Genomic DNA, 27,590 nt, shown 5'->3' on the forward strand with positions numbered 1-27,590 from the left:
CGTGGGGACATTGCTTACATCTGCTATGAGAGGCTCATTGTCCACCCTCCCTCCCAGAAGCCTGGAAGGGATGAGATAGCCAAGCCTCGTAGCTTCAACCCCACAGCACACACCCCAATTTTTTATGGATGTACACTACCTTTCAAAAGATTGGGGTCATTTAGAAATGTCCTTGTTTTTGAAAGAAAAGCAAAAAAATGTTGTCCATTAAAATAACATCAAATTGATGTGTAGACAGTGTAGACATTTTTATGGAATATCTACATAGGCATTTTTTAAATACTTTATTTATTTATTTCACCTTTATTTAACCAGGTAGGCAAGTTGAGAACAAGTTCTAATTTACAATTGGGACCTGGCCAAGATAAAGCAAAGCAGTTCAACACATACAACAATACAGAGTTACACATGGAGTAAAACACACAGTCAATAATACAGTAGAAAAACAAGTCTATATACAATGCAAATTAAAGCATTACAAATTACAAAGCAAATTAGGTTAGATAAGGGAGGTAAAGGCAAAAAAGGCCATGGTGGCGAAGTAAATACAATATAGCAAGTAAAGCACTGGAATGGTAGATTTGCAGTGGAAGAATGTGCAAAGTAGAAATAGAAATAATGGGGTGCAAAGGAGCAAAATAAATAAATACAGTAGGGGGAGGGGTAGTTGTTTGGGCTAAATTATAGATGGGCTATGTACAGGTGCAGTAATCTGTGAGCTGCTCTGACAGCTGGTGCTTAAAGCTAGTGAGGGAGATTTTTTTTGTAGTTCGTTCCAGTCATTGGCAGCAGAAAACTGGAAGGAGAGGCAGCCAAAGGAGGAATTGGCTTTGGGGGTGACCAGAGAGATATACCTGCTGGAGCACGTGCTACAGGTGGGTGCTGCTATGGTGACCAGCGAGCTGAGATAAGGGGGCGACTTTACCTAGCAGGGTCTTGTAGATGACCTGGAGCCAGTGGGTTTGGTGACGAGTATGAAGCCAGCCAACGAGAGCGTACAGGTCGCAGTGGTGGGTAGTATATGGGGCTTTGGTGACCAAACGGATGGCACTGTGATAGACTGCATCCAATTTATTGAGTAGGGTATTGGAGGCTATTTTGTAAATGACATTGTCGAAGTCGAGGATCGGTAGGATGGTCAGTTTTACGAGGGTATGTTTGGCAGCATGAGTGAAGGATGCTTTGTTGCAAAATAGGAAGCCAATTCTAGATTTAACTTTGGATTGGAGATGTTTGATGTGAGTCTGGAAGGAGTGTTTACAGTCTAACCAGACACCTAGGTATTTGTAGTTGTCCACATATTCTAAGTCAGAACCGTCCAGAGTAGTGATGCTGGACTGCAACCGTTTTTGTGATAAAACGATCGGTAGAGTTGAAAATATAATGGAAACCTACTTAACTTTAGATTATTTGGTACATGAAAAAGTTAATTGTGTGCACTACATCACACACTCATGTTTATCTGCAATAAGTCTTTTAGAACATTTGCATGAACATGTCGCCAATCGGATGGAGACCTAGCTACTGACTGCAATTTAATTGGCTTAAATAGTAAATTATAGTAGTCACAAACCACGGATAGGTTACCTGCTACTTGTCCTCCTTTCCCCTGGCTTACTGTTACTGTTATGCACATTTGTGGCCTGCTGGAGGTCATTTTGCAGGGCGCTGGCAGTGCTCCTCCTTGCACAAAGGCGGAGGTAGCGGTCCTGCTGCTGGGTTGTTGCCCTCCTACGGCCTCCTCCACGTCTCCTGATGTACTGGCCTGTCTCCTGGTAGCGCCTCCATGCTCTGGACACTACGCTGACAGACACAGCAAACCTTTTTGCCACAGCTCGCATTGATGTGCCATCCTGGATGAACTGCACTACCCGAGCCACTTGTGTGGGTTGTAGACTCCGTCTCATGCTACCACTAGAGTGAGAGCGCCGCCAGCATTCAAAAGTGACCAAAACATCAGCCAGGAAGCATAGGAACTGAGAAGTGGTCTGTGGTCACCACCTGCAGAATCACTCCTTTTTTGGGGGTGTCTTGCTAATTGCCTATAATTTCCACCTTTTGTCTATTCCATTTGCACAACAGCATGTGAAATTTATTGTCAATCAGTGTTGCTTCCTAAGTGGACAGTTTGATTTCACAGAAGTGTGATTGACTTGGAGTTACATTGTGTTGTTTAAGTGTTCCCTTTATTTTTTTGAGCAGTGTATGTGCGTGACGTCAATGTGTTGTGTACTGGAAAAGGGTCTATTAGAGTTCGGTTTAACCTCACCACCCCCCTTGGTGACAGGCAGTGGCTGAGACAGCAAATGTTCTGACTTTACACATTGCACTCTTTGAGAGAGGTAGTTAGCAAACCAGGCCAAAGACCCCTCAAAGACACCAATACTCTTTTGCCGACCCACAAGAATGGAATGGTCTACCGTATCAAAAGCTTTGGCCAAGTCAATAAAAACAGTAGCACAACATTGCTTAGAGTCAAGGGCAATGGTTACACCATTTAGGACCTTGAAGGTTGCAGTGACACATCCATTACCTGAGCAGAAACCAGATTGCATACTACAAAAAATACTATAGACAACAACAACAAAAAATGTTGATTATTGACAAGTTTTTAAAACACTTTTGATAAACAGGGCAAGATAGAAATTGGCCTATAACAGTTAGGATCAGCTCTCAAGAGAGGAGAAACAGGTTAAAAAGGCGAGAGAGGCTCGGCAATGATGAGGGCAGCAACTTTAAAGATGGGATCTAAACCATCTGACCTAAATGTATTTTTAGGGTCAAGTTTAAGGAGCTTCTTTAGCACCTCAGACTCAGTGACCGCCAGCAAGGATAAGCTATGTAGCGGGGCATAGGGGAAAAGAGGGAGGAGCATCAGGGCTAGTCGCATCAGAAGGGCTGGGAAATGAGGAAGTGTTGGATAGGCAAGGAGACGTGGCTGAATCAAATAGGAATCCTAACTTAATGAAGTGTTGATTAAAGAGCTCAGCCATACACTTCTTGTCAGTAACAACCACATCATCAACATTAAGGGACATGGGCAGCTGTTAGGAAGAAGACTTTACACAATTTTCCAGAACTTCTTGGGACCCATAGAGAGAGAACTGCTCCTTAAAGTAACTAACTTTGGCCTTCCGGATAGCCTGAGTGGACTTATTTCTCATTTGCCTGAACGACAGCCAGTCAGCCTGAGTATTTGTGTGCCAAGCACTTCCCCAAATGAGTGATGCACAAAATGGTATCTACCACGAAACCACAACACTAATAAACACTGAGATAAAAATAACTAAAAATAACTATAAAGAACATCGCCAACCAAACCGGTACCACAATGATCGACCTGGCCGCTACGTTCCTTCACCCAATCCAAGGGTCAGGGCACAAGGGTAACAATGGTTCAATGATGATCAAAACTTAAACAAATGCTCTCTAGAAGTTTGGGTAAGAGAAGTACAAAGTGCCACAAATTTGAGAAAGAGGAAAAAGATAAGTCACCATGACTAGGCGTGGAATTGCCGGAAAACAGGTCAGCTGAAATTAGCGAGGACGTAAACAATCAAATTACCCCCACTCTCACTCGAAACCCTATCCAGGGCCTGCTCGAAACAAGAAACAAGCTCACAGGATTTGACTGTAGACTATGGATGCAACGATACAGTGGGCCCATGGTTCGGTATGTATACGGTTTGTGGGCCACGGTAACGGTATCTTTATATTGAAGAAAAAAACTTAAACAATGAACTCTTTATTTTGCCTATAGATAAATAAAACTTGCCTTTCAGAAAAATGGCACCATGACTGACTAGGCCTGGTTTCTGTCATTACTGTATGAAATCAAGGAGAGAAAAACATTCAAATTAAAAGTGCTTCTTAGCTTTGACAACCTGTAGCTCTTCATCTCCCAATCCAGTACATAGTGAACCATCACAGTGAGGTAGCTTTGAGTTGCTCTGGAGGTAGTGTGTCTGTGTCAATTTGTTTTCAATTTCTCTGTGATGTTTCATAGAGTTTGGGAATTACTTTGCTGCCGAAATGTGTGCGGGAAGGGACATTAATGTGGCTACATTTTCATCAGGTGACGAAATCACGAGTCAATAACCACTGAATAGGGCTGAAAATCTTTGCCTAGGAATACTCCTACTGCTTTTGTAATTTGTTTGTTTTTCTGAATTTGTCGCAAATTGTTGTTGGAAGGCAGCAGCGAGAGATTGTTGTGTTTTAGCTAGCAAGTGGACTCTCCTTGCTTCAGCTCCACCTGCAAGGGATAAGGCCGGGTGATGGTAACGTAAATGACACGTTAGAAGTGTTTCCACTCGAGTAGCCAACAGTGGCAAAGCAATGTTTGTAGAATGTACTTTGTTTGTTCACGGTCTTCTTACCCTCGTCATCGTATTGAACGCGGAATCCAAAATGTTCCCACACAGTGGATTTGAAAGACGTCGGTGCCTCTTCAAATTTGCTTCTCTGTCTTGCTAGCGCTCGTCATTGTCACATTGGAGCTGAGAGAATATTTGTTTTTAGTTTCCCCTCTCTTCATGGGGCCCCTTTAGGAAGGTTTCCTACTGAGATGTCATTGCAAATCATCCATTGGTTGTTTAAAGGGGGAGGGGGTTGTGGTCCCCTCGGTTGCCACATTTTGAGACATTGCTGTGGAGTAAAGTTTGTAAGCCCTCAGGAGCCACCTAACAGCCGCAAGACAGCTCGTCTGGTTCTGTGGATCTGAATGTACGACGTGCATGTAGTATGAGGCGCAATAAGCACGTTTTGGAAATTATAGGAAAATGACAGGCATACCGTAATTCCGCCGTTCAAGTGTGCGCATTGAACCGTAGGGGGAGTATCAAACAGTTCGATAACATACTGTGCACCGTTGCATCCCTACTATAGACTCAGATAAAAAATATTGCGATGCACAAGGTAAGCAACATCGCAATAGCAGATTCCACTAAACTCTGATAGAGGACACACTTGGTCACAAAGTACAGCAGTTGGTCTTGACAAATGACAAATAACACACCACACTGTTGTGAACACCCACTCCACTTTGTGGGTGATATGACGAGAAAAAAACAACTCACAGGCAATACCTCAAAAAAGTATTAAACTGCTTAACCTGTGATGCGCTAATTGATTCAGGCGCAACAATTTCCCAAATATCTCAAACTTTGCTGGAAGAACTCAAAAGGGCGGTGGACCCAGCTAAACGTTGGTTAAAAATGGAACGATGCAACACTAAACTTCGAGGGTTCACTCAGACTACCTCGCCTCTCACAACGCGACTCATGCTGAAACTACACTTCCAAAAAAAAAATATATAGCTTGTTCAACCCTGTGTATGTTACCAGCCTCGAAACTGAACACCTGCTACTCGGAGCAGACTTAATGGATTGTTTGGTGCCACTGATGCATTGGAAAAACAACCAATTGTGGTCACATGTAACTGTGCCAGCTCTACTGACCACACCGTTTTCCCCCTAACGCTGGCTACAACACAGTCCCCTTGATTTACACAGAAAAAGATGTTTCGATACCTCGATGCAGAATCTGACTCAAGCAGATATTACAATATCTCGGCACATACAATCAGCAAACCTGATAGACTATTCTTTTCATGATTTCGAGCCAGCAGTCTCTGAGCAACTTCCCTCCTCCTTGAGGGCAGAGGAGGACCTTGTAAGCATTCCGGAAGTTTGAATAGCATTCGTCGAGAGTCTTAGCAGCGCAAGAAGTACATTCGATATGTTGATAGAACGGCAGCCTAGTCCTCAGATTTTCTCTTGCGACTCCTGTGGTGTGCCGGGCGCATGCACGCTGACACTGTCGCCAGGTGTTTCTTCCGACACATTGGTGTGGCTGGCTTCCGGCTTAAGAGGGCATTATGTCAAGAAGCATGGTTGGTTCGTGTTTCGGAGGACGCGTGGCTCTCGACCTTTGCCTCTCCCAAGTCCGCTCGGGAGTTACAGCAATGAGACAAGACTAACTACCAATTGGATACCACAAAACCGGGGAGAAAAAGGGGTCAAATAAAATAGATATTTTTTTATTTTAAAAATGACTATGTACATAGACTACTGCCCTACGGACGATTTAACAGTCTAATGACCTGGAGATCGAGAGACTGATAAAAAGCTTTTCTCTCAGCGTTAATGCAACAGGCCATGGCTCAGGTGGCTGAGGTCCTTGATGATCTTCTTGGCTTTCCCACGTGCTGTAGAATTCCTGGAGGTCAGGCAGTGTGCCCCCGATAAGGCGTTGTGCTGACCGCACCACCCTCTGGAGAGCCCTGCGGTTGCAGGCGGTGCAGTTGCTGTACCAGGAGATGATACAGCCCGACAGAACGCTCTCAATGGTGCATGTTAAAGATGGCGTCGAAGAACATGGCTGACGTTTTACATTCTCCCAACCAATTGTGCAATCTTTTTAATGTTTTTAACGTTTTGTGTAACTTTAACTTATTGTGTACATAATGTTGCTGCTACCGTCTCTTATGACCAAAAAGAACTTCTGGACATTGGAAAAGCGATTACTAACCTAGACTGGAAGAAACTTTTTCCTTTAACGAGTCCGACGAGAAGGATATCCTGCTTCCACTGTAACAGGCCCATATCCACACCTTTTGCATGAAGAAAAGACGCAGATCGGGGATCCTTCTGAGAAGCCGGAGGCGAGCGAGTAAACTCCCAATGCCTTCCATTCTCCTTGTTAACGTGAAATCGTTCGAAAATAATAGTAGGTCATCAATTTTAAGATGATCCTACCAACAGGACATTAAAAACTGTAACATCTTATGTTTCACAGAGACGTGGATGAATGAAGAAACAGATTTTCCATGCACCGGCTTACCTCAGGTAAGACGAGGGGTGGAGGTGTGTGTCTTTTTGTCAATAACAGCTGGTGCGTGATGACTAATATTAAAGAAATCTCGAGGTATTGCTCGCCTGAGGTAGAGTACGTTATGATAAGCTGTCGACCACACTATTGACCAAGAGAGTTCTCATCTGTATTATTCGTAGCCGTCCATTTACCACCACAAAGTGAAGCTGGCACTAAGACCGCTCTAAACCAACTCGATAAGGCCATAAGTTAACTTCTTCTGGCTGCAAGCCCGAGGCCGGCCACAATATGACATCAGCCACTTCAAGTGCAGGGCGCGAAATTCAAAATATTTATTTTTAAAATATTTAACTTTCACACATTAACAAGTCCAATACAGCATTTGAAAGATAAACATCTTGTGAATCCAGCCAACATGTCCGATTTTTTAAATGTTTTACAGCGAAAACAGCACGTATATTTATGTTAGCTCACCACCAAATACAAAAAAGGACAGACATTTTTCACAGCACAGGTAGCATGCACAAAGCCAACCTAACTAACCAAGAACCAACCAAACTAACCAAGAAACAACTTCATCAGATGACAGTCTTATAACATGTTATACAATAAATCTATGTTTTGTTCGAAAATGTGCATATTTAGAGCTGAAATCAGTGGTTACACATTGTGCTAAGGTAGCATCTTTTTCCCAGAACGTCCGGATATTTTTCTGGCTCTCACATATTCTGACCAAATAACTATTCATAAACATTACTAAAAAATACATGTTGTATAGGAAATGATAGATACACTAGTTCTTAATGCAATCGCAGTGTTAGAATTCTAAAAATAACTTCATTACGACATAAGGCTTACGTTATGGCGAGCGAGTGCCCAAAACCTGGGCGCAAAACTAATAGTACACAGTTCGACAGATATATGAAATAGCATCATAAAATGGGTCCTACTTTTGATGAACTTCCATCAGAATGTTGTACAAGAGGTCCTTTGTCAAGAACAATCGTTGTTTGGATTTAGAACGTCCTTTTTCCCTCTTGAATTAGCAAGCGCACTAGCCAAGTGGCGCGAAGCTCTCCTTCCTGAACAAAGGCACACAACGCAACACGCCTAACATCCCGAATAAATTTCAATAATCTAATAACACTATATTGAAAAAACATACTTTACGATGATATTGTCACATGTATCAAATAAAATCAAAGCCGGAGATAGTAGTCGCCTATAACGACAGCTTTTCAGAAGGCAATTCGAGGTCCATCCTCGCACTTTCCAGAAAACAGGAAATGGGTGACACGTCATTCCAAGAGGATTTATTCCACCTCAGACCAAGATAAACACTCCATTTCTTCTCTCACTGCCTCTTGACATCTAGGGGAAGGTGTATGATGTGCATGTATACTAATACGTATCATGCCCATTTATAGGCAGGACCTAGAACAGAGCATAGTTTTCAGACTTTCCACTTCCTGGTCAGGAAGTTTGTGCCAAATGAGTTCTGTTTTACTCACAGATATAATTCAAACGGTTTTAGAAACTAGAGAGTGTTTTCTATCCAATAGTAATAATAATATGCATATTGTACGAGCAAGAATTGAGTACGAGGCCGTTTGAAATGGGCACCTTTTATCAGAGCTACTCAATACTGCCCCTGCAGCCAGAAGAAGTTAAGAAGAAAATGCTCACCCAGAAGCGGCGCTTCTGTTTTGCTAGCACAGACTGGAATATGTTCCGGGATTCATCCAATGGCATTGAGGAATACACCACCTCAGTCATCGGCTTCATCAATAAGTGCTTCGATGACGTCGTCTCCACAGTGACTGTACGTACATATCCAGAAGCCATGGATTTCAGGCAACATCCACATCGAGCTAAAGGCTAGAGCTGCTGCTTTCAAAGAGTGGGAGACTAATCCGGATGCTTATAAGAAATCCCGCTATGCCCTCAGACAAACCATCAAACAAGTAAAGCGTCAATACAGGATTAAGATTGAATCTACACCAGCTCTGACGCTCTTCGGATATGGCAGGGCTTGAAAACTATTACGGACTACAAAGGGAAACCCAGAAGCGAGCTGCCCAGTGACGCGAGCCTACCAGATGAGCTAAATGCCTTATATGCTCACTTGAGGCAAGCAACACTGAAGCATGCGCGAGAGGACCAGCTGTTCTGGATGACTGTGTGATAACGCTCTCGGTAGCCGATGTGAACAAAACCTTTAAACAGGTCAACATTCACAAAGCTGCTGGGCCAGACAGATTACCAGGACGTGTACTCAAAGCATGCGCGGACCAACTGTCAAGCGTCTTCACTGACATTTTCAACCTCTCCCTGACCGAGTCTGTAATACCTACATGTTTCAAGCAGACCACCATAGTCCCTGTGCCCAAGAAAGCGAAGGTAAACTGCCTAAATGATTACCGCCCCGTGGCACTCACATTGGTAGCCAAGAAGTGCTTTGAATGGCTGGTCATGGCTCACATCAACAGCATCCCCCTGGACACCCTAGACCCACTCCAACTTGCATACCGCCCCAACAGATCCACAGATGACCAATCACAATCACAATCGCACTCCACACCGCTCTTTCTCACCTGGACAAAAGGAATATCTATGTGAGAATGCTATTCATTGACTACAGCTCAGCATTCAACACCATAGTGCCCTCAAAGCTCATCAATAAGCTAAGGATCCTGGGACTAAACACCTCCCTCTGCAACTGGATCCTGGACTTCCCGAAGGGCCGCCCCCAGATGGTAAGAGTAGGCAACAAAATGTCTGCCATGCTGATCCTCAACACTGGGGCCCCTCAGGGGTGTGTACTTAGTCTACTCCTGTATTCCCTGTTCACCCAGGACTGCGTTGCCAAACACGACTCCAACACCATCATTTAAGTTTGCTGACGACACAACAGTGGTAGGCCTGATCAGCGACAATGGTGAGACAGCCTATAGGGAGGAGGTCAGAGAACTGGCAGTGTGGTGCCAGGACAACAACCTCTCACTCAAATGTGAGCAAAACAAAAGAGCTGATCGTGGACTACAGGAAAAGGCGGGCCGAACAGGCCCCATTAACATCGACGGGGCTGTAGTGGAGCAGTTTAAGAGTTTCAAGTTCCTTGGTGTCCACATCACCAACAAACTATCATGGTCCAAACATACCAAGACAGTCGTGAAGAGGGCACGACAAAACCTTTTCCCCCTCAGGAGACTGAAAAGATTTGGCATGGGCCCCCAGATCCTCAAAAGGTTCTACAGCTGCACCATCGAGAGCATTCTGACCAGTTGCATCACCGCCTGGTATGGCAACTGCTCGGCATCTGACCATAAGGTGTTACAGAGGGTAGTGTGAACGGCCCAGTACATCACTGGGGCCAAGCATCCTGCCATCCAGGACCTATATAATAGGCGGTGTCAGAGGAAAGCAAATAAAATTGTCAGAGACTCCAGTCACCCAGGTTAAAGACTGTTTCCTCTGCTTCCGCACGGCAAGTGGTACCGGAGAACCAAGTCGAGGACCAAAAGGCTCCTCAACAGCTTCTACCCCCAAGCTATTAGACTGCTGAACAATTCATAAAAACCGACACCGGACAATTTACATTGACCCCCCCCGTACACTGCTGATACTCGCTGTCTGTTTATTACCTATGCATAGTCACTTCGCCCCCAAAAATTACCTAAACTGGCCTGTACCTCTGCACACTTTCTCAGTACCAGTGCCCACTGTATATAGCCTCGTTATTGTTATTCTTATTGTGTTACATTTTATTTTAGCCATTTACATGGTAAATAGTTTCTTCATCTTGAACTGCAATGTTGGTTGAGGGCTTGTAAGTAAGCATTTCACGGTAAAGTCTACACTTGTTGTATTCGGCGCATGTGGCAAATAAAGTTTGATTTGATCTGTAGAAGTTTGTCAGGGTCTTATGGGCCAAGCCAAATTTCTTCGGCATGAAGGGACCATTTCAGGTCCTCAGTGATGTGCACGCAGAGGAACTTGAAGCTTTTGACCCGTACCACTGTGGCCCGTCGATATGGATGGGGGCATGCTCTCTCTGCTGTCTCCTGTAGTCTACGATCAGCTCCTTCATTTTGTTGAGGGAGAGGCTATTTTCCTGGCACCATTCCGCCAGGGCTCTCACCACCTCCCTGTAGGCTGAAACGACCTTGCCCACTTCACCAAAACCTTCCCCTCCCCCTATTTCCCCTCCCTCCTCCTCTCCCTCTCTCCTTGGGAAGATAAGGTCCTTTGGTGTGATTTCTCTAATGGACACGTTCAAACACTGGCCGAAACTTTAGGATGTGTTATGTAGGAGTGTGTGACAGAGAGGGTGTGTGTTTGTGCGTGCACTCCACTGTAAATTCCCCAATTCCCAACTGTTCCTATTCACTAGTTCCACTGTTCCATTTAAAGTAGAGGAGGAGGGAAGGAAAAGTATGACTATTTCACCCCGAGGTACCAGTAACACCGTGTGTGGTGTGTGGTGTGTGGTGTGTGTGTGTGTGTGTGTGTGTGTGTGTGTGTGTGTGTGTGTTGCGTCCTGTGGTACCAGTAACACCAGAGCATGAGAACGAGGGAGTCAGGAAAGGGGTGAAGGAACGGACAGAGAGAATGAAAGAACGCATGATATACAGTACAAAGAAGTTATTGTCAGTTTCTTTCTACCAGTGTATTTTTCGGCTTGCGAAACTACCTCTAACTTCCTTCATACTGGACACAGACACATAAAAATGGTATCCGCGAGCTAATCTGACTCTGGGGAAGAAAATAAAGGGCATCAATGCCAAAATTAAAAAGGTATCCCTTTGACACTTGTCCTCTTATTGCAACTTGTAAAATATTGACTTGGGACAACTAGTAAAGAGATTCCCATTGAGTTAATGCATAAAGCAGCTCAATGTTACAACCGGTACATATTTTACAACCATTAACACTGGGCTATCTACGACGGTAACATCAAACAAAAGCGTTCCATGTGGTTCTCAGGTCTATTAGGCCAATAATAAAGACTTAAAACACTACATCAGCCTAGATGTTTCACAAATAAGCAAAGTCATAAGATACTAAATAAGACTATATACATAAGATAGATGAAATACATAAAACATCCTTACATCTGGAGCCAGAGTAGGACAAATACAACAGTATCCCCAGAACTGGAGTCTTGGCTGCTACGTGTTAGCTCCCCACGATGCACAGAAGTTTACACACTTGAATAACGCAACACGGCACGACCTCCTGCTGAAGTAATCCCCGATACATATTTGCACCGCATTACACAGTACAAATATGGATTCATTTTTTTATTAATGTAGTATGGAACCGTGGACTTAATACAAAGGTTGGACTTATGGTAATGCAGAATGGGAATGATGAACTTATTCTTTTTCTATTTAGGAAATATGGAACTTTGGACAATATGGACGTAATATCAGGTTTTTATTTAGGGGACGGCGAGGATGGTTAAGGCTGACTTTTTATGTATTACATTTGAAGATTGGTATTTCTAATGTACAAAGTATTTTTTTTTGTTTAACATGACATGGCCTAATTGTAGAGGTCGAGAATATTATGACTTAAAAGCTCTTATATAGTGCGGCCCTTGCTCGCCGATGTGAATCGGAAGGATTAGCCTTTAAGATTAATAAATCTATTCATATTACGTTTTTAGTGCTACGATAAAGGATTATATAATTAAAAACCTGCCTAGTTTTTCTATTGGAATAGGCCTACACGATCCTAAAATAATTGGTGTTATTGGTGTTATTATTTATTAAAAATAAATATAAAAAATGTTAAGGATGATTATTCTTCCGATACACACCGGCAAATGGATGGATTAGGTATTGTCAACAGGGTTGTTGTCTCTAGTGTGTGGCAGGCTGGTTAACACTGGGATAAAGGGATTAAAGTTAACAGTAGAAGTAATACAATAACTGGCTTACGGAAGCACTTCTCTAAGCAAGAGAAAGGTATATTATATATTTCCATAAGCTATTTATGCTACCTTTTATATTCTTGATCCTAATGATTATAGGCCTAGGTGTAAAACAGCTGAAGTGATAGAGCAACAACTCTTGAATAAAAAACAAAATGTGTATGGGTGGAGAGAGGGTTGGTTTTACAGGTTTACTCGCTCTGGATTGTCAGTACTGCATGTGTTCTTGGCTGTGTCAGAGTCGATTGTGAGTTGAACTTGGGTATGCCTTCCCATAAGAGAGTGCCCGGGGTTGGCTTGCAGTCGGCTCTGGCACAGCCATGGCACGATACAGCAGGATATAATGTGATGCCTAAGAATAATTTTTACTTGCAGTCATTAGAATCTATGTTCCTTTTTCCGTCGGAATACAACAGGATATAAATGAGGACTACATGAAATATGTCTTGCATGTAATGGACATAAAAAAAGGTCTGGTCTTGCGATTATATTTATGAAGTTCTCTTCATTAAAAAAAAAAAAAAAAAGTCAAACCATTGAATCCAATGAACTGAGCAGGCTAGGCTGACATGCTTATAGCCTTGCTAGGACTTTCAAATATGACCATTAATTTATAAGATTGTGCTGTTATTAGTTCTATTAATATTATCTCTTATTGTTACTATTTACTTTTTTCTGACTGTTTTCCATGTTATTTGGTTAGTTCTCTTAAGCATCCTCAGATATTTATGGACTTCCCATATTTCCCTCTGGCCAACAGCAATTGGCGGCCAAGGGTTTGCCTTAGGACGCAAAAGGTGCGTCGTGAGTCAGGGAGATGATCTGATGGTCTTAGTGACAACAGACCTAGATATGGGGGGTTTTAGTGGGTGGAATATTAGGGCAAAAACACATTTTTACATGGCTAAAAGATAAAGAACATAATATATATTGTTTACAGGAAACAAATTCTACAAATATAGAAAAAGGACTGGGAGGGAGAAATATACTTTTGTCATGGGCAAAGAAAACATATGTTTTCTAATAACAATAATGTAAAACTAACACATTTACAGAAAGACCTGTCTGAAGGCCACCTTACAGAAGAGGAACTTTTTGAGGCAATAAAATCTTTTCAGTCTGGAAAAACACCAGGGCTTGACGGTATACCAGTAGAGGTATATCAGACCTTTTTTGATGTACTCAAAGACCCATTATTAGCATGTTTTCATTACTCTTATACAAATGGTAGACTTTCAGGTACTCAACAAGGTCTGATTTCATTACTACTAAAACAGGACCCAGGTGGTAAGTATAAAGACCCAGTCCATTTAAAAAACTGGGAGGCCTCTTACACTTCAATTTTGTGATGCGGAAATCCTGGCGAAATGCATAGCACATAGAATTTAAAAAAAGGTTTTTACCAGATATTGTTCATCCTGATCAAACAGGTTTTTTACATGGATGTCATATTGGAGATAATATATGACAATTACTTAAAACAATTGAACATTATGAAACATCGAAGATACCAGGCCTGGTCTACATAGCAGATTTTGAAAAGGCGTTTGATAAAGTACGACTAGAATTTATATATAAATGCCTGGATTACTTAATCTCTTATACAATGGGTTAAAGTTATGTACAGCAACCCCAGATGTAAAATAGTAAATAATGGTTACTTCTCAGAAAGTATTGAGCTTTTAAGCGGAGTATAACAAGGCTGTCCGTTGTCTCCATATCTATTTATTATGGCCATTGAAATGCTAGCTATTAAAATTAGATCCAACAAGAACGTCAAGGGGTTAGAAATCCAGGGGATAAAAACAAAAGTGTCAATGTATGCCGATGACTCTAGTTTTTTCTTAAGTCTGCAATCTGGATCCCTGCAGTCTCACTGAAGAACTTGATCACCTTTCTAGCCTCTGGAATAAAACCTAATTATGACAAGTGTACCATATTAACCTGTTAGGCGGGCTGTCCCGATATCGGTACACTTATGACAACATCCAGCTCTATTGCAGGGCGCGAAATTCAAAATCTATTTTTTAAAAATATTTAACTTTCACACATTAACAAGTCCAATACAGCATTTGAAAGATAAACATCTTGTCAATCCAGCCAACATGTCCGATTTTTTAAATGTTTTACAGAGAAAACACCACATATATTTATGTTAGCTCACCACCAAATACAAAAGTGGACAGACACGTATGAATATGATTATGATGTATGAATTATGATTCAAGTAGCATGCACAAGCCAACCGAAATAAACTAAAACCAACCTAAAGAACCCAGAAAAAACTACCTCAGATGACAGTCATATAACATGTTACACAATAAATCTATGTTTTGTTCATAAAAAGTGCATATTTTAGCTATAAATCAGTTTTACATTGATGCTACCATAAATGCTACCACATAGCTAAAGTCTGAATCCAGACGGGAGTAGCCAGAGAAAATACATACACCAACGTCGACTACTAATTACACCTCATAAAACATTTCAGAAAAACATATGGTGGATAGCTAATGAAAGACAGATATCGTGTGAATAAAGCCAATATTTCCGATTTTTGAAGTGTTTTACAGCGAAAACACAATATATCGTTATATTAGCTAACAACATAAGCTAGCATAAGGCAGCACTAGCATAAGTCAAGCGCTAGCCTAGCACAGTTAGCACAGCTAGCATACAACAGTTCGACAGATATATGAAAAAGCATCCCAAATTGGGTCCTTATCTTTGTTGATATTCCATCAGAATGTTGTAACGGGGTCCAATGTCCAGTAGAGTCTTTAGTTGGGTTCCAGAACGAACTATTTCCCTCTTTGGTTAGCAAGCACAATAGCATTGCGGCGCTAATCTGTCTTTCTTCAAAAAATTCTTACGTCTCATCACATCTAAAGTCCAGAATAAATTGCAATAATATAATTAAAGTATATTGAAAAAACATACTTTAGGATGATTTTGTGACATGTATCAAATAATATCGAAGTCAGAGATCATATTCACCGTTATCGACCTTCTTCCAGTAGCCGAGACCAAATTATGCTTCGCGCCCGGAATTTTTTTTTAACTGCGCAGGTCTCACAAGAAGGTGTGTTATTCAGTCCATGGACGAGATATTCGACTGCTTTCAATTCTCACTTCCGCATTACACCCTGATGAAGGAGTGTGACGTGTTTCTACGGTCCTAAGTCTAATGACCTTTTATAGACAAGGTCTTAAAGAGACACATCGCATTTTGGAAATCTCAATTCGGCTGGGAAAATGGCTGTAAAAATATTTCTGTTCGACTTAGAGAAATAATTCAAACCTTTTTAGAAACTATAGACTGTTATCTATCCAACAGTAGTAAATATATGCATATTGTAAAATAAAAAGTTTCTTAGGAGGCCGTTTGAAAATGTGCACATATTTTCCAGTTTTTTCAATATTCACCCTGCAGCCTGAAGAGGTTAAGTATTGGATTGTTTACACTACCTTGTACTTTACCAATAAAATGGGCAGATGGTGAAGTAGACATACTTGGTATACACATCTCAAAAAATATAAATGAACTTACCACAATTTCAATATAAAGTCAGCAAAAATAGATAAGATTCTGCAACCATGGAGAGGTAAATACTTGTCTATTTATGGGGGGGGGGTGTTAATCACACTGATTAACACTTTGGTCCTATCACAGTTTACTTACTTACTAATGGCACTGCCTACTTCAAATGACTCATTTTTTTAAATCATATGAGCAAAAAATATTTCATTTTATTTGGAATGCTAAGCCAGACAAAATTAAAAAGTGTCTATTTATATAATGAATAGGAGTTTGAGGGGCTAAAATAATTAAATATTAAAGCTTTAAACCCCTCACTAAAAGCTTCATTCATACATAAGTCATACTTAAACCCAAAATGGTTCTTCAGTAGATTATTAAGGAATACTCATACTTTGTTCAAAAATTGCCTTTTTGCCTTCATACAGATTACAACTTCTCATATGCAAAAAATGTTTTGTTTCAAGTATTGCCCTTTCTTAACTTATTTGGGCTGCAGGCCCGAAGCCGGGCACAATATGACAACAGCCACTCAAGTGCAGGGCGCAAAATTCAAAATATATTTTTTTGAAATATTTAACTTTCACACATTAACAAGTCCAATACAGCAAATGAAAGATAAACATCTTGTGAATCCAGCCAACATGTCCGAAAACACCACGTATATTTATGTTAGCTCACCACCAAATACAAAAAAGGACAGACATTTTTCACAGCACAGGTAGCATGCACAAAACCAACCTAACTAACCAAGAACCAACCAAACTAACAAAAAAACAACTTCATCAGATGACAGTCTTATAACATGTTATACAATAAATCTATGTTTTGTTCGAAATATGTGCATATTTGAGCTATAAATCAGTTTTACATTGCAGCTACCATCACAGCTACCGTCACAAATAGCACCGAAGCAGCCAGAGTAATTACAGACACCAACGTGAAATACCTAAATACTCATCATAAAACATTTCTGAAAAATACATGGTGTACAGCAAATGAAAGACAAGCATCTTGTGAATCCAGCCAATATTTCCGATTTCTTAAGTGTTTTACAGCGAAAACACAATATAGCATTATATTAGCTTACCACAATAGCCAGAAACACAAGCCATTTACCAGCAGCAAAAGTTAGCGATCGTAACAAACCAGCAAAAGATATAATTTTTGACTAACCTTGATAAGCTTCATCAGATGACAGTCCTATAACATCAGGTTATACATACACTTATGTTTTGTTCGAAAATGTGCATATTTAGAGCTGAAATCAGTGGTTATACATTGTGCTAACGTAGCATCTTTTTCCCAGAATGTCCGGATATTTTTATGACACTCACCTATTCTGACCAAATAACTATTCATAAACGTTACTAAAAAATACATGTTGTATAGGAAATGATAGATACACTAGTTCTTAATGCAATCGCCGTGTTAGAATTCTAAAAATAACTTCATTACGACATCCAGCTTACGTTATAGCGAGAGAGTGCCCAAAATCTAGGCGCAAACTAATAGTACACATGTTCGACAGATATATGAAATAGCATCATAAAATGGGTCCTACTTTTGATGATCTTCCATCAGAATGTTGTACAAGGGGTCCTTTGTCGGGAACAATCGTTGTTTGGTTTTAGAATGTCCTCTTCTCCAGTCAATTAGCACGGAAAGCTAGCAAAGTGGCGCGAAGCTCTCCTTCGTGAACAAACGCAGACAACGCAACACGCCTAAAGTCCCGAAAAAAATTCAATAATCTAATAAAACTATATTGAAAAAACATACTTTACGATGATATTGTCACATTTATCAAATAAAATCAAAGCCGGAGATATTAGTCGTCTATAACGACAGCTTTTCAGAAGGCAATACCCGGTCCCTTCTCACGCGTTCCAGAAAACAGGAAATTGGTGTCACGTCATGCCAAGAGCTTTTATTCGACCTCAGATCAAGTTATACACTCCATTTCTTCTCTCACTGCCTGTTGACATCTAGTGGAAGGCGTATGAAGTGCATGTATACTAATACATATCAAGCACATTTATAGGCAGGCCCTAGAACAGAGCATCGATTTCAGATTTTCCACTTCCTGTCAGGAATTTTGCTGCAAAATGAGTTCTGTTTTACTCACAGATATAATTCAAACGGTTTTAGAAACTAGAGAGTGTTTTCTATCCAATAGTAATAATAATATGCATATTGTACGAGCAAGAATTGAGTACGAGGCCGTTTGAAATGGGCACCTTTTATCCAGGCTACTCAATACTGCCCCTGCAGCCCAAAGAGGTTAAACAAGCCATACAAAGCTGGTTACAATTTCAGTTTTATCCTCCAGAAAAAATCTACCAAATATTACAACAAATGTTATGGCTAAAGTCCAATATACTAATTAACTTATTTGAGGAAGGGGGCAGTATTTTCACGTCCGGATGAAAAGCGTGCTCAGAGTAAACTGCCTGCTACTCAGGCCCAGATCCTAGGATATGCATATTATTAGTAGATTTGGATAGATCACACTGAAGTTTCTAAAACTGTTTGAATGATGTCTGTGAGAATAACAGAACTTGTATGGCAGGCAAAAACCTGAGAAAAAATCCAACCAGGAAGTGGGAAATCTGAGGTTTTTTGGTTTTCAACTCTTTGCTTATCCAAGATAGTGGAAATGGGGTCATGTTGCACTTCCTAAGGCTTCCACTAGATGTAAACTGTCTATAGAACCTTGTTTGATGCTTCTACTGTGAAGTGGGAGCGAATGAGAGGAGATTGAGTAAGGTCTCTCCCAGAGTGCCACGAGCTGACCATGTGCGTTCATGTGAGAGTTAGCTGCGTCCCATCGCATTTCTGAAGACAAAGGAATTCTCCGGTTGGAACATTATTGAAGATTTATGTTAAAAACATCCTAAAGATTGATTCTATACATCGCTTGACATGTTTCTACGGACTGTAACGGAACTGTTTGGACTTTTCGTCCGTACTTTCCGCGCGTCGTGAGTTTAGATTGTGTACTGAACGTGCGAACAACAAGGAGGAATTTGGACATAAATGATGGACATTATCGAACAAAACAAACATTTATTGTGGAACTGAGATTCCTGGGAGTGCATTCTGATTAAGATCATCAAAGGTAAGTGAATATTTATAATGCTATTTCTGACTTATGTTGACTCCAACATGGCGGATATCTCTTTGGGTTGATTTGTCGTCTGAGCGCCGTACTCAGATTATTGCATGGTTTGCTTTTTCCGCAAAGTTTTTTTTAAATTCTGACACAGCGGTTGCATTATGGAGAAGTAGATCTAAAATTCAATGTGTAACACTTGTATTTTCATCAACATTTATGATGACTATTTCTGTAAATTGATGTGGCTCTGCAAAATCACCGGATGTTTAGGAACTACTGAACATAACGCGCCAATGTAAACTGAGATTTTTGGATATAAATATGAACTTTACAGAACAAAACATACATGTATTGTGTAACATGAAGTCCTATGAGTGTCATCTGATGAAGATCAAAGGTTAGTGATTCATTTGATCTATATTTCTGCTTTTTGTGACTCCTCTCTTTGGCTGGAAAAATGGCTGTGTTTTTCTGTGAATAGGCACTCACCTAACATAATCGTTTGGTTTGCTTTTGTCGTAAAGCCTACTTGAAAATCGGACACTGTGGCTGGATTTACAACAAGTGTATCTTTAAAATGGTGTAAAATACATGTATGTTTGAGGAATTTTAATTATGGGATTTCTGTTGTTTTGAATTTGGCGCCCTGCAGTTTCACTGGCTGTTGACGAGGTGAAACGCTACCGTCCCACATACCCTAGAGAAGTTAATAAAAAAACATTCTTTATGGGGAATTTTTTATTTTTTATGATATTACATTTATTAATGATATTATGAATAGAAATGGAGTTGTTACATATGCAGTTATCAAAAATGTATGGGAATATCTGCTCAATCCAAACTTACAACCAACTGATTGCAGAAATTGAGGAGGCAAGTGGAAAAGGGAGAATGTAGGGAATTTGTTTGCCTGCCATATATTAAAGATACAAACTGGCTGAAAGGAACTGGCATAAATAGAAAAATATACCAGTTTCATCTGAGGACAAAAATGTTGACAGCTGCGCCATACAGGTTGCAAAATAAATAGGAGATTTTCGATGTACCAATTCCATGGCACATGGTTTATGAACTGGTACAAAAAGTTACTTGATTCAACACTTAGAGTTTTTCTATTTAAATAATATACATTTCTTGCCACCAACAGAATGCTATATGTACAGGGCATACAACAATCTCAGCTCTGCAGATTTTGCTGCGAAGAGACAGAATCAATATGTCACTTATTCTGGTATGGCCCCTATGTAGCTTGTTTCTGGTCACAGGTTCAGGAATGGCAAAAGTTGTTTGTTTTTTAACCACAACATGCACTTAAAATAAACCTTACAAATAGCAGTGTTGGGTGATATGGAAAGCCATAGTCAATCAATAAATAATATAAAAGTACTCGTAGGAATGGTTTTCATCTTTAGCTCACAATCTGTGGATAATACACTGCTCAAAAAATAAAGGGAACACTAAAATAACACATCCTAGATCTGAATGAATGAAATATTCTTATTAAATACATTTTTCTTTACATAGTTGAATGTGCTGACAACAAAATCACACAAAAATTATCAATGGAAATCAAATTTATCAACCCATGGAGGTCTGGATTTGGAGTCAATCTCAAAATTAAAGTGGAAAACCACACTACAGGCTGATCCAACTTTGATGTAATGTCCTTAAAACAAGTCAAAATGAGGCTCAGTAGTGTGTGTGGCCTCCACGTGCCTGTATGACCTCCCTACAACGCCTGGGCATGCTCCTGATGAGGTGGCGGATGGTCTCCTGAGGGATCTCCTCCCAGACCTGGACTAAAGCATCTGCCAACTCCTGGATAGTCTGTGGTGCAACGTGTCGTTGGTGGATGGCGCGAGACATGATGTCCCAGATGTGCTCAATTGGATTCAGGTCTGGGGAACGGGCGGGCCAGTCCATAGCATCAATGCCTTCCTCTTGCAGGAACTGCTGACACACTCCAGCCACATGAGGTCTAGCATTGTCTTGCATTAGGAGGAACCCAGGGCCAACCGCACCAGCATATGGTCTCACAAGGGGTCTGAGGATCTCATCTCAGTACCCAATGGCAGTCAGGCTACCTCTGGCGAGCCCATGGAGGGCTGTGCGGCCCCCCAAAGAAATGCCACCCCACACCATGACTGACCCACTGCCAAACCGGTCATGCTGGAGGATGTTGCAGGCAGCAGAACGTTCTCCACAGCGTCTCCAGACTGTTAAGTCTGTCACGTGCTCAGTGTGAACCTGCTTTCATCTGTGAAGAGCACAGGGCGCCAGTGGCGAATTTGCCAATCTTGGTGTTCTCTGGCAAATGCCAAACGTCCTGCACGGTGTTGGGCCGTAAGCACAACCCCCACCTGTGGACGTCGGGCCCTCATACCACCCTCATGGAGTCTGTTTCTGACCGTTTGAGCAGACACATGCATATTTGTGGCCTGCTGGAGGTCATTTTGCAGGGCTCTGGCAGTGCTCCTCCTAGTCCTCCTTGCACAAAGGCGGAGGTAGCGGTCCTGCTGCTGGGTTGTTGCCCTCCTACGGCCTCCTCCACGTCTCCTGATGTACTGGCCTGTCTCCTGGTAGCGCCTCCATGCTCTGGACACTACGCTGACAGACACAGCAAACCTTCTTGCCACAGCTCGCATTGATGTGCCATCCTGGATGAGCTGCACTACCTGAGCCACTTGTGTGGGTTGTAGACTCCGTCTCATGCTACCACTAGAGTGAAAGCACCGCCAGCATTCAAAAGTGACCAAAACATCAGCCAGGAAGCATAGGAACTAAGAAGTGGTCTGTGGTCACCACCTGCAGAACCACTCCTTTATTGGGGGTGTCTTGCTAATTGCCTATAATTTCCACCTTTTTTCTTCCTAAGTGAACAGTTTGATGTCACAGAAGTGTGATTGACTTGGAGTTACATTGTGTTGTTTAAGTGTTCCCTTTATTTTTTTGAGCAGTGTATATGATTAGAAAGGTTCAAAAATTGTGAAAAACATCACAGCACCATTGAAAAATACACATTACCGTTCAAAAGTTTGGGGTCACTTAGAAATGTCCTTATTTTGAAAGAAAAGCACATTAGTTGTCAATTAAAATAACATCAAATGTATCAGAATTACAGTGTAGACATTGTTAATGTTGTAAATGACATTTGTAGCTGGAAACGGCAGGTTTTTTATGGAATATCTACATGGGCGTACAGAGGCCCATTATCAGCAACCATCACTCCTGTGTTCCAATGGCACATTGTGTTAGCTAATCCAAGTTTATCATTTTAAAAATGGCTAATTGATCATTCGTAAACCCTTTTGCAATTATGTTAGCACAGCTGAAAACTGTTGTGCTGATTATAGAAGCAATAAAACTGGCCTTCTTTAGACTAGTTGAGTATCTGGCGCATCAGAATTTGTGGGTTCAAAAAACTAGACACTAATGTACTTGTCCTTTTGCTCAGTTGTGCACCGGGGCCTCCCACTCCTCTTTTCATTCTGGTGAGAGCCAGTTTGCGCTGTTCTGTGAAGGAAGTAGTACACAGCGTTGTACCAGATCTTCATTTTCTTGGTAATTTCTCGCATGGAATAGCCTTCATTTCTCAGAACAAGAATAGACTGAAAAGTTTCAGAAGAAAGATCTTTGTCTGTTTCTGGACAGTTTCTCTCGGCCTCTAAAACTGTGCGGTCATACGCAGGACCATATCTATGGTGAAATCACATGTAATTTTACAATTGTTTTCTTATCGTTTAAAGAGAAGGACATGGCCGTTTAAACATTAAGAACATTTTGACAACTCACTCACACACGCACAATTGTGTCAAATCTAAGCAGTAGAAACGTTTATCACACCCGGCTGTGATAAAGGAGAAGAAACTACTGTCCCAAATTGCACCCTATTTCCCATATATAGTGCATTACTGTTGGCCAGACCCATACGGACCATGGTAAAAAGCAGTGCACTACATATGTAATAGGGTGCCATTTGGGATGTAGACCTAAAATCTACTGCAGTCATGTGGAAACAACAATAGGTGACTATCTGTGCACTGTTGAACATGTGGGCAATTCCATTATCTTAATTAGTTTTCACTTTAAAATGTTTGCCAAACAAAACATCAACAAAAAACTTTGATTTCATAGTTTAACGAACCATACAACTCTTTGTAAACTTTGGTAATGGGATTATGGTAAAATCTGTCCGTTTTTGGAAAAATGTGGTCGCATAAAAACCTAAGATTCAAAGATATCTGCAGAAAGAATGAGTTGTCAGCTATGACATGGCACCTTGAATTTGAAAATGTATGTGGGTTATTTAACTACATACAGCAAGTAAAGTGGATGTACACCTGGTAACGTATTTACGGTATTTATGGGTAACAATCTACCATGTACAGGATTTATGGCTCCCTGATCTGTACTATACAGAAATGCATAATTATGGATATGAATATCATTATATTCATGGTGATGCATCCTGAATAGGTACACAAAGGTAGCATATGCAATATCCTTTTTCATATTTGGGTATATTTGTACACACTGGCTATTATTGTAATGAGCTCCGCCCCCAAACAAGACCACATTTGGTTGGTCCGGTCCAGACCAAATCTGAAACAATTATAGATGTCTGTGTTTCACAACTTTGGACAGTACAGCACAGCAGAGTTCCATATTGTACAGTAAAGTAGATATGTTCAGTACAATACACTGTACTCTACTCTAGTGTGCTCTACTGTACTGAACTCTACAGTACTCTTTTCTTGACTGTACTGTTGTCTACTGTACTGTACAAACTTGTGAAACATAGACGTCTAGGGTTGGTTCAGATTTGGTCCGGCCAGGGCATACCGACCACGTCTTGGCTTTGACCACCAGACCACAGAAAGAGAGAAAAAACTTTTTTGTTGAGCTGAACATAACAGTATGCCAGTGGAAGCGAGGACAGTAGCAGGTGACCCAACTGTGGTTTATGACTACTATGATTTCCCATTGTAGCCAATTCAATTGCAAATAATTCTGATTTAGTTACAGAATTATGGGTTTTAAATCACTTAATACATTCATAAACAAACTTGATATCAGTAAAAACACTAACTAAATTGGTAGGTATACCTTTACTTGCTACTTCGGTGAGTGTGAACTTTCATTATCCCCCCATGAGGGAGAGAAAATAGAAATTATCTTAATAAAATGTGGGTTTTTGGTATTGGAATAACACGGCAATGTTTGTTCAATATAATAGAGAAGGCAAATTATTTCTCTAAAACTAAATATAAAAGTGTTCATATTAGTTGGCAGGGGTCTTTGCTTCAACAACATGATTGTGTTTTGATGGATTTATAATCCTGTGTAAAACTGTTTCTGGTATATGTTGACCAGAAGTCAATGATTTTGCTTATTCCTATTTTTTAGGTTGGAAAATGGCTTAAAAAAGGTATATGCCTTAATAAAAATCAATAAAACTCAGCTTTGACAGCTAATTTGAAATTCTCCTATGCACTTCACATGTTGGTGCTTATGGCTCATTTTAGATGGAAATGCCCAGTAGTGACCGCAAGCTATACTATGTATTCTTATTTCTATATAGTCACAAGAATGATCTAAGTTTCAAAGGACTGTGGTGGAACATTGATGAATTAAAGGCAAAGAAGTTGCAACAAAATATCCAGCCATGCAGTTCTACAGACTGGACATGTTACTCTCACACACAGTCATAAACCACAAGAATTATGTAGCCTAACAAATGGACATTGCATTGGCCTTGTGGACGGTCAGTCTAACAGTAAAAGCTCAACTAAAACGTATCCCACGACAACAGAGCGCGTGCGAGAGTTCTGAAAACAAATCACGACTCACTTTAGTGATGATGAGCGGTTCTCCGTGCTCGAGACCTCCTTTCAGCGTGAACCCCCAAGGCGTGCCTCCGTTTAACTGGACTGGGATATGGTTAAACGACACGAGCTGCTCAACAGTCTCCATTCTAGATCTCTTTTAACGTTATTATACTCGCGGTAACCGACCTAGCGGAGTGGAAGGGAGTCACTTTTCTACCTGCGCCGTTTTAGAACTCGGTCTCCATCACTACTAGCCAATGGGTCCTACCATTCCATTGCAATAAAGCAACAAATCGAACAGAGACATTAGTGATACATACAGATTGGGGGAGGGCTAAAAAAAAAGTTCAGGCAGTAGCGTTAGTGTTCCACTCTCATCGGGGTGGTGAAAACGGATGTTTCCGGTTTTCAGGGCTACAGCAGTTTCCCCTGAAAAAACTGTTGTGAGGACTCTGCTCAGGCGTCTTTTTACGCCTGCTACGGTAGTATTCTTCCAAAACCAAAACTTCTCTGACGCAGTAGGAAGAAGTTTTCCCAGTCCCCCAATTTCAAAACTAGTTTGACTGACATCTTTCACAGATAGTCACGGTAGAATTTAAAAACTGTGATTGTACACCACACTGCGGCACATGTAACGGGGCGGGGGCGGTTGTGGGCGGAGTCGGCCCGGACAGGCCCCGCCCACCACACGTTTTCATTGTTTGAGGTTCATTTGCATAGGCAACACACTACACAATTTAGCATTAATGGTAACAGATCAAATCTTAATCTAATTTTATTCGTCACATACACATTTTCCAGATGTTCAAATCAAATTTTATTGGTCACATAGACGTGTTTAGAAGATGTTATTGCGAGTATAGCAAAATGCTGTGTTTCTAGCTCCAACAGTGCAGTAATATCTAACAGTTTCACAACAACAAACACACACACACATCTAAGTAAAGGAATGGAATTAAGAATATAGAAATATATGGACAAGCAATATCAGAGCGGCATAGACTAAGATACAGTAGAATACAATACAGTATATACATATGACATGAGAAATGCAAAATATGTAAACATTATTAAAGTGGCCAGTGATTTCAAGTCTGTATATAGGCAGCAGCCTCTAATGTGCTAGTGATGGCTGTTTAACAGTCTGATGGCCTTGAGATAGAAGCTGCTTTTCAGTCTCTCTGTCCCAGCTTTGATGCACCTGTTCTGACCTTGCCTTCTGGATGATAGAACAGGCAGTGGCTCGGGTGGTTGTTTCCTTGATGATTTTTTTGGCCTTCCTGTGAAATCGGGTGCTGTAGGTGTCCTGGAGGTAGTTTGCCCCTGGTAATGCGTTGGGCAGACCGCACCACCCTCTGGAGAGCCCTGCGGTTGCGGGCGGTGCAGTTGCCGTACCAGGCGGTGATACAGTCCGACAGGATGCTCTCAATTGTGCATCTGTAGAAGTTTGTGAGGGTTTTAGGTGCCAAGCCAAATTTCTTTAGCCTCTTGAGGTTGAAGAGGCGCTGCTGCGCTGTTGCGCCTTCTTCACCACACTGTCTGTGTGGGTGGACCATTTCAGTTTGTCAGTGATGTGTACGCCGAGGAACTTGAAGCTTTCCACCTTCTCCACTGCGGTCCCGTCGATGTGGATAGGGGGGTGCTCCCTCTGCTGTTTCCTGAAGTCCACAATCAGCTCCTTTGTTTTCTTGACATTAAGTGAGAGGTTATTTTCCAGGCACCACACTCCCAGAGTGCTCACCACCTCCCTGTAGGCTGTCTCGTCATTGTTGGTCATCAAACCTACTACTGTTGTGTGGTATGCAAACTTGATGATTGAGTTGGAGGCATGCGTGGCCACGCAGTCATGGGTGAACGATGAGTACAGGAGGGGGCTGAGCACGCACCCTAGTGTTGGGGATCAACGAAGTGGAGGTGTTGTTTCCTACCTTGACCACCTGGGGGCGGCCCGTCAGGAAGTTCAGGAACCAGTTGCACAGGGCAGGGGTCAGATCCAGGGCCTCGAGCTTAATGATGAGCTTTGAGGGTACTATGGTGTTGAATGCTGAGCTATAGTCAATGAACAGCATTACTATATAGGTGTTCATTATGGGGCATTGTGTGTAGATTGATGAGAAAAAAAATTCTTTAATCAATTTTAGAATAAATCTGTAACATAACAAAATGTGGAAAAAGTGAAGGGGTCTGAATAGTTTCCGAATGCACTGTATATTCCCTCAAGCCGATACCACAACGGCCCTCAAGGAACTACACTGAACTTTGTATCAAACTGGAAACCATATATCCCAAAGCCGCATTTATTGTAGCTTGGGATTTTAACAAAGCAAATGAGGAAAA

The 27,590-nt window shown here is 41.3% G+C and overlaps 1 protein-coding gene across 1 annotated transcript in view; it reads right to left on the reverse strand.

The window, feature by feature from the left end:
• LOC120049051 (protein Shroom4-like) overlaps positions 1-25,472 on the reverse strand; it is a 78,542-nt gene extending 53,070 nt beyond the window's left edge. Inside the window, exon 1 of the mRNA XM_038995309.1 lies at positions 25,276-25,472. Within this exon, the coding sequence (XP_038851237.1) occupies positions 25,276-25,398 (123 nt within the window). The 5' untranslated portion in view covers positions 25,399-25,472. The remainder of the gene's footprint in view (positions 1-25,275) is intronic.
• Positions 25,473-27,590: the final 2,118 nt, after the last annotated feature.

This window comes from Salvelinus namaycush, chromosome 6 (genome assembly GCF_016432855.1).
Source record: "Salvelinus namaycush isolate Seneca chromosome 6, SaNama_1.0, whole genome shotgun sequence".
NCBI lineage: Eukaryota > Metazoa > Chordata > Actinopteri > Salmoniformes > Salmonidae > Salvelinus > Salvelinus namaycush.